This window comes from Halichoeres trimaculatus, unplaced genomic scaffold (assembly GCF_033239565.1).
Source record: "Halichoeres trimaculatus isolate MK-OKI-2021-1 unplaced genomic scaffold, fHalTri1.1 fHalTri1_scaffold_11, whole genome shotgun sequence".
NCBI lineage: Eukaryota > Metazoa > Chordata > Actinopteri > Labriformes > Labridae > Halichoeres > Halichoeres trimaculatus.
Window position 1 is genome coordinate 8,401,859 of NW_027437189.1, and position 11,697 is coordinate 8,413,555.

The 11,697-nt window shown below is 39.1% G+C and overlaps 1 protein-coding gene across 1 annotated transcript; it reads right to left on the minus strand.

Annotated features, from left to right (window-relative positions):
• Positions 1-5,253: 5,253 nt before the first annotated feature.
• tcf15 (transcription factor 15) lies at positions 5,254-6,865 on the minus strand. Its single transcript, XM_074682046.1, has 2 exons — positions 6,028-6,865; positions 5,254-5,488 (listed from the first exon to the last, which is right to left on the minus strand). The coding sequence occupies exons 1-2, from the start codon at positions 6,505-6,507 to the stop codon at positions 5,426-5,428; spliced, it is 543 nt and encodes a 180-aa protein (XP_074538147.1). The 5' UTR covers positions 6,508-6,865; the 3' UTR covers positions 5,254-5,425.
• Positions 6,866-11,697: the final 4,832 nt, after the last annotated feature.

The window sequence follows — 11,697 nt, forward strand, 5'->3', positions numbered from 1 at the left end:
TCTGGCACTCCTGCAAACAGAGATTTCAAATTCCATTACATGAGGTTAGTTTGTGATTTTTATATAAGATTTCATTAATGTCTGCTTGAACGTCTGACATAAACAAAAACTGTTTCACCTCTTTAGATAATCAAATCCACAGGCTGCATATGTAAGGTGGTGAGAGTGGATCAGTTAAGTGATCTCTTCTGTTTTTGTTGTTGTTGGGCTGTTCTCTTTACAGCCTTTAATTGACCTCTATGTGCAAAAAAGAAAAAAACAATAAAGATGATTTTTTAACAGAATGGAAAAAGGTTAACACTGAAGTAAGTGTGGTTTAAGATTTTATGTTGAAGTCTTACAGCAGAAGCGATACATCTACTGATACGTTTCTGTTGTTATCAGAATAATCTCTGTGTTTGTGTGTGTGTGTGTGTGTGTGTGTGTGTGTGTGTGTGTGTGTGTGTGTGGAGCCACATGTGGCTGTCCATGCCTGGCTCATCGCACACCACATATGAAAGCGTGCACAACCACTTCACAAACTAAACTAAACCACTATCTTACACACAAAATGAAAGTGATCACCTCGGGAGAGATGCCTGTTCCTCTCAGTGTAACCCTGAGCAGACCTTTGTGTTATAAATGTCAGCGTGTTTGATATAAAGATAGTGGAGAGTGATATTTTCTCCTGTTCTGATCTGGATTAAAGACTCTACAGTAATCTATCTGTTCTCTGTGAGGGATTTGTGGCTGCAGAGCTGCATCTCTCCGCCTGTTTGAGGTTTATTTCAGGAAGTAAAAGCTTCTCTTTGTGTGTATTGTTTGATTCTCACCTCTGCCTCTGGGCCTTGGCAGGCTGCTGACGGCTGATTGTCCGAGCCTGCAGTAGAACAGAGCCGCTTTACCTCCATCTGTATTGTTCCCTAATTTCTTCTCTGGGATTTCCTCCTGCCAGCTCCCCCTCGACGCCCACCCATCCTATTTACTGTACAGCCCTCCATCATCCTCCCTCTGTCTGTGAGCCCTGCCAAACTCTCTGGCACGTGAAAACAATTGTTCTTGTGTGTTTGAGGAGACACAACCTGCTTTCTCAGACGGGCTTTTCTCCCCCACAGAAGCTCAGCAGACAGACTTCCTCCTCCTGTGAAAAAAACAAAACCTGGTCATGTTCAGTAAAATCGGAAGCGAGGTATCCGAGTCCTGAGCCCCAAAGTGACTCTGAGACATTAATATCTTTGACATGCAGGTGGAGTGAGAGGCCATCTCCCCAGCCAGAGAGCGTTTGAAACCTGCTGAAACAGTCTGTGAGAGCAGGAGCGGTTGAAATACGACCATGTGCAGGTTTGGTTCTAACAAGAGCTTTCTGGCAGGACTACAAAATGCTGGCGGTAAGCACCCATCTGGGAGTCAGGACGGCGCTCCCAGATGAGGCAGAAAAAGCGCTTTACATCCTTCCTGTTTCTGGATCATCTATTTTGGCTTTTTTTTTCCCCTCCACATTTTTTTTAAGAGAGGAGCTAAGAACAGGAGCATGTTTGAGCAGTCAGATTTTTGTTAAACATCACACAGTTAGCTTCACTGAATAATCTTTTCTAAATGTGTCTTTTTTTTTTGTTGTTGTGTTTTCACAACAAAACATCAACAACAACAAGAACATCAAACTGCAATCTGTAAGTGACATTAAAAACCACGACATCCATTTTACTCCCTCAACATTATTTTAAATCTTCTCTTTGGTGAACTTTATTACTGCCGTGGAGCCATCTGGCTTTAACTCCCAGAAAACATATTGTTTGAAAATTATCGTAAAGTTTGTTATTGACATGTTGTCCTAGATACTAAAAAAAATAGATGTTTAGTGCTGCGCTGAGCAAATTTGCATGAAATTGCAATACAACATGAGTGTAATAACCAATATAATTGGGTGGAAAGTTGCAGAAAGTGATTTCTCGCTGTGCCTGTTTTATTTGACTGTTTAACAACATTTAATTGTACTTGACGGTAAATCATTTAGACTGCCAGCTTTAATGTATATAATTGAAACACCTTTGAATTATGGTGCTATTTAAAAAAAAAAAAAAAAAAAAGATAAAAATGGAGAGCTCTTTTGTCCTTTTTGGAAAAACATAGCTAGGCCTTTGCAGTGTCTTTTTGCTGCAGTGAAATACGCAAATGAAATATCAAAGTACTCGGAGTTTAAGCAACCACCTTAGAGCTATAAGCACACAGGTGCAGCCGCATCACAAAGCCAAGGAAACATTGTCTTGAAATCTGTCGTGTGGATGAATTCAAATCTTACCTTATGTCTGTGAATTCAGGTGTGGTTATTCTGTTTTTAGATGGTTTATTATAAGTCTTATAGTCTCATTGATCTCATGTTCCTTAGTTTTCAACAGATCTGAGAGTAAATGGAGCTCCGGTATGTTTTTATACATGTGGTCCTGCATATTCCTTATTGTGTAACACTTTAATATTTCAAAAAAATAAAGACAAACACTTTATTTTGCAGGATAAGCACTTTGGAGCAGTTCCTACCTCTAGGCCTTGGTTTCAGACCACAGTGATGGAGCAGTGCAGTCTAAAATTCAGGATTGTGGAGTACACTTCATATGTTTCCCAAATCAGTAAACTGGTAGGAAATGAATTGCCTTAAAATAGTTTTGAAATGCATAATAATGAAAACGTGAAAGTTGCGATTAAAATGTAATTAATTGTGATTAACTATTAAACTTAAGCAATTAATCACATTTCATACGATTAATCACATTTCATACGATTAATCACATTTCATGCGATTAATCACATTTAATACAATTAATCACTTTTAATACAATTAATCGTTTGACAGCTCTAATAATAACAAATACAAGTGAGGTTGCTAGAGTAAAAATTAAGCATATCTTTTTGGTAACTTTGAGAAATATAGAATGAGTTTTTAAAGTGATCTGATCCTTTTTCTTTTCTTCTTTTTCTTTTTTAGTTATTTAAAAAATGGATCAAAGTGGATCATGAAGACCAGAGCAAATTTTAATGCTTTTTTCATTTGTCAGTTTAACACTTGAGGTGATTTACTCAAAGTTAAAGGAATGGGTATGGGCCTCATTTTTGAGGAGTAAAATTAGTTCAAAAGATGATAATTGAAGAGATAAAATGCAGGTATTTCACATTTGCTTTCTGTTTCTGTCAGACAAATTAAGAAGAGAGCACGGAGCCCTGAGGTCATTTTCCGTCTCAGGTCAGAAAGGATGACGCAGCAGTGCTGTCGAGCTTCACTTCATCTCTGTCTCCTGCTCAAAATGTCTTCAGAGACAAAGATGTGAGGATCCAAAGAAAAGGAAAAGCTCTGCAGTAAAGCTCCGCAGTGCTCCCCTGGTGGATCCTCTCCTGTCAGACATGTTAAACAGATCCACGCTGACCTTATCTGCTTCCTCTCCTTCCCTCTTCTGATGATCCCTGCCATCAATTTGTTACCTGTCATCTTGAACTGGAGGGAAAAGAGCGTCTTCTGAGTAATTCGTTGAACCCTCAAAGTTTGCTTGGCTCGCTCCAAAAAGTACCACCAGAGATTTCTACATCTGGGTCCCAGCACCGGATGATGTCAAGACTGGCGCTGACCCAAAGCCCGTCGCGCTGAGAGTTCCTTGGAGGGGTCGGCTGCACCGTGTTTTCCCTTCCTGTGCCTCCGTGACATCTTCCTGCCGGGGGGGGAGCCTCGGGGAGCCATTTGAGGAGACCGGGGCCCCGAGCACGGAGGACTTAGCACAGCAAATTCCAATTAGCCTGACAGGAGCAGGTGAGGGAGAAACAGAGGTGGAGGGGAGGAAGCTCAGACCCCCAATCAAGTACAAGTACTAAAATTCACTTTCCATACAGCCTCCATGTGCCACCGGGGAGGCTCCCTGTGTCTGATTCAGGGTTTAAGTTTTAGGTCTGATTCAAAGCCGAGCCAGACAGGAGCCCCGGGCTCAGCTGTCTGTGTGTCTGAGCCTCAATCTGCCTGTTAGACCGATCACTGCTCCGTGTCTGTGAGACTTAAGAAGACACAGCTGAGAGAGGCCAACAGACACTGGGACAAGTCTTGCTTAGGAGACTGATTCCTCAACAGCCTTGAAATTAACTGTTCAAGCCCCATGAAAAAGAAAGGATGTCAACATTACAAACTAAGCTTTATGATTAATTTTTCTCATTTTAATCTTGATGCTGGAAACTCTTTTTAAAGAATATAGGGACAAGAACAACAAACCACTGAAAGGGTATTAATATTATGTAAAAGGCCGAGAATTATACCCTTTTTTCATAAGCCATGACATTTATGCCTCAAAAGTTTAAAGTTCTTCAAAAAGTTAAAAACATACATGACCAAAAATAAAGGGAGGCCATGAGCAGAGCAACAGTTAGCATTCACACAGTTTGTTTGCAGGTTTTGTTTTGTAGTACTGAGTGGAGTCACATGACAATCACCCATCGAATACGAATGAATGGCTATCAGTGTGTTTTTGTATCTGCACTGGTGAAGGAGGGTTGTTACATGACAGCAAATGATGAATTTTACCAATAAGAGCCCAGAAAGACAGGTGATACTGAAGACAAACAGCAGCATTATTTCTGTGTCATTCGCCATCATTACACTTCCGCAGGATCTCACTTCAGTGCTCCACGGTGACCCCTGACCTCTCACCCCATCCCTCCCCGTCCATTGGGCCCACAGCAGTGATTTATCCCTCTGACATACCAACAGCTGTGTTGGGGGCTCCGAGCAGAGTGTGGGCTACTATTTGCCGTGACTAATCGATAACAGACTTCAAAAAACACCAATCGTGAGAGCTGGAAAAAAAAATTCACTGGTCGCTGACACCAGAAACCCTGAAACCTTTGCTGTGGCTTCATAAACAGCGTCCGGGCAACGTGGCTGGAAACAATGGAAACATCGAGAGTAAGAAAGAGGAATCTTTCTAAAGACATGAAGGTTAAGAATCAGGTTTTTAAATTACTTAAGAACTTCAAATAAAACCAGTTCATTAACTTCTTAGTTGATTGATTTTAAAAGCTTGGAAAATGTTTGAACAGACATTTTTTAACAGCAGTTTTTAAGAAACACCAAAACATTTCCTGCAAAGAACTGAAATATTCTTCATTTTATTTTGATAAAATATAATTTTTTATTTAAAACTTCTAAAAGAAAAAAAAATGTGTAAACCAAAAAAATTCACAAAAAACTCATAAGTTTCAAACAAATGCACTGCATTTTTGAAAGTCTTATGCTTAAATCTTTCAATCAAGTATAAATAGTCTCCTCTTCGGTTTCATCATTTCATCCAGCATGTTCAGGTGTGTGCTTGTTCAGATTTCTGGAGATGTGTTTTGTGTGCTCTGTAACACCAGCGTTGACACTTCCCTGAGAAAGTCTTTGAGGGTTTTCAGGTTGTAATCATCCACTGGTCTTCAGTCAGCGTCTTGTCCTCAGTGGACCCAGACCTCGCATTTTTAAACAGTCTTTTCCATCTTTAATCTGAAAATTGAAAAACAAAATCAAAGGTTTAGTCATATTCAAATCCAAAAAAATTTCAGTGCAACAAGTTGTTCAGTGAAGAGAAACAACTCAAGTTCAACATTGAAGCTCACCCTCCACAAAATCAGACTTTTTTATTGTTTGATGGTGATTTGGTTTTCAAATTTGTGTAAAACTAAAGTAAAAATACAGGATTACATTTCAGACTGATGAGTCTGATAAAATAAAGTTGAAAGCATATGTGTTAGACTGTGAAGAAAGGGATCATGTGCAGTGCGTAAAAAGCGCTTTTTACGCACACACTCAAAGGCGAAACAATGGACTAACACAAAAGTGGAGAGGGCTGAGAGTCAAACACATGTTGCACTGAAGAGTAGGAGTTTTCTAAAACTGTAAGATAGAGTTGAATGTCTTGGCTTTAAATTAATATGCCATTTTTGTCTTTGTGCTACTTAATGAACAATTTTACGCACTGTTTACTGTGCGTTAAATTTTTACCCTTCAACCTGACTGTAGATATGCAGCAAAGTAGAATTTACCCCCTTCCTCTGGTTGCTCAAGCAGAAGGTGCAGATGGTCCTCGGCTGCTGCGCTCCGCTCTCCCCTTGCGCATGAACCACGCCGAGGCAGGGCTGTCCATCCACGCAGCCATCCCCGAGAAGAAGCACGTTGGCTAGATGGGAGATGTAGCTGGATGCGAGGCGAAGAGTTTCGATTTTCGAGAGTTTCCTGTCCACCGGCTCGGTGGGTATGAGAGTCCGCAGGGCTGTGAAAGCGGTGTTGACGCTCTGAGTCCTCCCTCTCTCCCTGGCGTTAGCCGCGCTCCTCTGCTTCACCACCACCGCAGGCTCTCCGTCCAGTTTGCGCGAAATCCTGCGTCGTTTTTCCGTGGAGCCACAGTAACTCTGCTCCGAGCTGCCGTCGCTCTCGCTGCGGTTTTCGTCATCCTCGGACGTGATGGTGAAGTCTGAGTAGATCAAGTGGGTCGCCACGGGCCGCAGCATGGCGAAAGTCATCATTGAAAAAGTTACAAGTCCAAGCTCCAAATCCCCAGTTAGATCAGACCGGAAATCATCTGCAGGGACTCTCCACGCATCTCCAAGTTGAACAAAGGCTGCATGCAAAAACTTTAGACGATTAAAAACTCTACAGGGTCCTCATGGGTCAGTTTGCAGTGGCCTGTTTGAAGGCTGGACCCGGACTACCTGCTCAGCTGGCTCTTATAGCCTGATGGGAGGAGCTGCCAGCAGCAGTCAGTGTTACAGTAACCTCTACATGTAAACACAACACATCACTCACTAATAACACACCACATTGGTATAATTATAAATGTGCATCAGAGTTTCATAAACGTTTGAAACCACCAACAACTTAGTGAAAAAATGTGCAAACTTCATTAAAAAAAAATAAATAATAATGATAAAGAAAATATTTGATTCTGTAGCGCTGCACGTTTTAAGTCTGGCCTGACTTTAACGCTGGTGTAAAAAGAATTACTGCATTGAACAACAGACAAAAAAAAAATACTACCATAAAATGCAATTAAAGCAAAATATTTCATGTGATGACAAACTTTTTGATAGTTTTAAAGCTTAGCCTTGCACTCTCATGGGTTACACAGTAAAGACAAATGAATACATAAATGATTTAATGAATAAACAAACAAGCAAAATAAATAAATAAATAAATAAATCTTACTGCTATTTGAGCATACTAATTAATCATACACTGGAGTTTGAAAATCAATGGTCAAAGATCCTCAATGAGTGGAACGACTTCTCACTAGATTCAAAACTGGCTCCCAATTAATTTTAGAATTCAAAACTTAAATTTTAGATCTGATGTTTAAAGCACATCCTGGACTTGTTCACAATTATGTCTGATCTCCTCACTCCATACGTGCACGTCATGACCTGAGCTCCTTGGGGAAGCTAATTAGCAAACTCTTCATTCTCATTAAAATCTCTATTAGAAACAGATTTTTTATAGACATCTGAGCATGTTTCAATAATCGAAACAATGTTGTCATTCATCCTCTCTTCTCCCTAATGTGTTTATTTCATTTCTATTATAACAGGGCGCTGGGCAAGCTAGCAGCTCCAAGGTTCTTTCTGTATTTCCATGTCACTGTGTGTTCTTATATGTTTAGGAAGGGATGTAACTGAAATGCAATTTCCCCTCAGGGATCATTAAAGTATTTCTGATTCTGATTCATTCCTGTTTGGGGGCAGAGTCGCAGGTAAAGTCTTACACTTTATATTTTCTAACATTTTAACCTTTAATCTTTTGGCATACTCTACCTCTCACATTGTTTTTGTTGTTGTTTTCTGGTGTTAATCAATTTATTTTCCCTTTTATATTTATTCTTTTTATCTCTTTTTTTCTCTAAGTTCAGCTCAGTTTTCAACTTTTGTTTAATATTCTACTCACATTCTTTTTCTTTTCCCTTTTATTTTATAAACGTTTTGTAACCCTGTTTTGACTATAAATTATTAATTTGAAGAGCAGGAAAAATTAGACTTTTTTAATCTAATTCTAATTTTAGCACATAGGTAAAATGTACAACTTTGTCCACAGGGGGCATCAAAATCAACAAGCCACAAAAACACACGACAAGTTCCTCACAGCAGCTTTAAAAAGGATCTTGTTTTGTTAACAGGATAAAAGACTGGGCTAATTTCTTGAACTATTTGATGACAAACTTTAACATTATACTTGAACCACTTCTGGTTTCTACCCGATGCAGGTGATGAGTCTTAAAATAAGATAAAATCAACAACTCTGACTGGAAATTTGTACTTTAAATGAGTGAACCTTAAAAGTATCCTCTAAAGATTGCACATTTTCAAATTACAATTGTTTGCAAATTTTAGAATTTCTTTTAAAGTGCAATTTTTGCAAATTTCCAAAATTTTTGCAAATGTATTAATTTCATTTATTTTAAAAATGACATTTTTATTTCATTTTATTATCTACAAATAATTTGGATATCTTTCTCCCATTTTGCAAAAATTATTTTACATTTAAAATTTTTTAGAAATATTAGCATTTTTTTTTTCAAATAAAAAAACTACAACATCACATCCTCAATTTAATTAGTTAAAAAGACGTCTTGTTTGGATTATTACTCACTAGATTTTAACTATGTTTTAAGTTTATACACATTATTTTCTGATTTTGTGGCTCTGGAATGACTTCAACCCAGGTTAGCTGAGGCAAAACAGTTTTAATTTGAAGAGGAGGAAAAATTAGACTTTTTTAATCTAATTCTAATTTTAGCACATAGATATAATACACAGCTTTGTCCACAGGGGGCGTCAAAATCAATAAACCACAAAAGAACATGACAAGTTCTTCACAGCAGCTTTAAGAAGGCTCTTGTTTTTGTTAACAGGATAAAAGACTGGGCTAATTTCTTGAACTATTTGATGACAAACTTTAACATTACACTTTAACCACTTCTTGTTTCTACCTGATGCAGGAGATGAGTCTTAAAATAAGATAAAATCAACAACTCTGACTGGAAGTTTGTACTTTCAATGAGTGAACCTTAAAGGTATCCTCTAAAGATTCCTTTGCTGCCATTCAGGGACTAACGTTTGCTCTACAGTAATTTAACACTTTTACCATCTTACTTGTGTTAGTTTGACATGTTTATGACTCCACCACCCGCTGAGGTTTGTTTTCCTGTACTATTAAACCACAGTGATACAGTCAGGACCAAAATGAGCTTTAAACTCCACCAAACTGAACTTAATCCTGCACGTGTTGGTGAGAATTTGCACTGAATGTAAATATAAACCCTGTTTGTTTGGCCAGGTCTTAAATTTCCATCAGGTATGGTCCAGTCAAATACAAGGAGTCCCTTCATTTGAATATCTTCTTCAGGAAGCTTCTTGTTCAACCTTTTGTCTCTAAATGCACAAGCTGGGGAGTAGTTAAAGTAAATATTCCTGCCACTAATTCCACGTTTTAAGAGCTGCCATTGGCTTACACGGCTCAGCAGCAGGAGAAAGTGAAATGTGTAAACACTTAGAAGATGATCCTGGAACAGCAAGGCTTTATTTGTTTACTTCTCCTACTTGGGCACAAAACAAACAAAGCCGAGCCAAATGGATGATTTAGTCTCATCAGCAGACAAAAGTCTTCTTCAGCCACAGTTCACAGCACAGTCAACTACTCCAGAGAGCCTCAGCTGCAAAAACAGTCAGACATCAGACACCCAAACTGTCTGCTGAGCGAGCCCTGAGGTCTCAGAGAGGACAAACAGGAATCGCCAGAGGCACAGGCTGCTGGAGTAAGACAGCATCTCCACAGATTTAAATTTAGGGAAATGAATGAAACAAATCAAGGATCAGAAAAGATACAGACTTGTAATATGTGACGGCTTTGTGATAACCCATTAGATGTTAACAAATCCTCGAAGTCTCAACAAATAAATCAAGTTGCAAGTCCAAGACCTTCTGTGCTCCCTAACAGAAGCAGGAGATCCATTTATTTGTACTGATGAGGAGTCGGTGTGTTGTTTGTGCCCCCCACTGAGTTCTGTGTTTTTGTCGAAGGGCAGAGAAAGGTTTCCTGAGTCTGAGCTGCTGCTCTTTGATCTGCTTCAAAATCAGGCTGTCCATCACTTAAAAAAAAAAAAAAACATGGTCCCCAGATGATGGACTCTGAAAATTCACTTATACTTCCCAAAGCATCAGTAGGAAGGGGGTACCATTGGTTTTGTGCAATAGGAAATTAAGCACATCAGCTATTGCTGCCATATTGGAAGTGGCAAGGGCTTCTCGTACAGCTATAGGGCACCTGTTGGTCACGTGACCTAAGCTGCACCTCTGATTGGGTGAGCTTGCAATCTTAATATCCTCTGACGAGTTAGAAAAAAAAATTCACCCCCCGTACAGTGTGTACGGATAGTAAAATAAGGGACTCAGACAAGAGACGTTTTTTGAACCAGGCTGTAAATAGCTTAATTTCTGCTTTGATAACAGCTTTTTTTTGGCTTGGTGTTTATGTGACTTCCACTACTTCCTGAGCCAGCCTCAAGCGGACACTCGAGAAACAGTAGATTTTAGCACTTCTGCATTGTCTCTTTTACTGGAGGTTGCTGCTTGGTTTTGCGCAAAATCTTTCAACACCATCCAATTGTCGGTTTCTCCATGTATGTTGTGAAACATCTCAACTTCAGCTTCAGCCCATGGGCGATCAAAAGAATCAGATCTAACAGGTTCCCCAGAGGATGAATCCTAATGAACTTGATTAAAAAATAAAAAATAAAACAAACAAACAGCATAAAGCAGCTAAAAACTTACAGAAATGAAAACCATTAAACTTTTGTAGCTCTCAGCTCTTACGTTTCATTGGTTTCTCTAATATTTCAACGCCATTTCTAGCCTCCATCAACCGAGGATGGATTCCTTTAACCTTGACTCTCCTTTTCCCCTAGCTCCACCAGAAAGTCAACTTCTCCACGTATGTTGAGAAATATTTCAACTACAGTTGGATGGACAGGCCAAAAAAACTGATTCTCCTGAGGATGTATCCCAATAATCTTAATAAAACACTATTTTTATGGATTTTTTAATAAAACAGATTTAAATCCACAGAATTGCAAACCTTGAAATTTTGGTACATACATTCTTGTCCCTCACAGCATGTTTTGAGTTTCTTCAGTGATCACTCGAATTTCATAGCTGCAATTCTTTAGTGCCTCCCAGGTTTCTCCTGAATTTCAAGGCCATCTCTGGAATTAAAAAAAAAAGATGCCATTTAAACCAGGTGATGACAATTTAGAGACCTTTTTTGATATTGGTTAAAGTTTCTTCAACAACCTGACAGTAGCCATCCAGTCAGAGGCTCTGAAGTCTTCCAGATTGTGCATTATTGAAACAAAGTGATGAAATGGCTAACCCAAGGGTCTTAAACCTGTGGCTCTGGAGCCTTATATGGCTCTTTGACTCCTTTGCAGTGGCTCCTTGTAGCTTAAAAAAAAAATTATTGAAATAAAGTTTTTTTTGTCTCACAGAGGGTATTGATAATTAAAGACATGGACACTAAATAAAATCATGCGTTAACATTGTGTCGAACTAAATATTCATCACATCTGTCATTAAAGCCTGCCCCCACTCTACTCCACCTCCTACAACATCAACAGCCCACCAACTTTCCATGCACCTGTGGAAACCCTCAAGTTTTACAGCCCTGGTAAG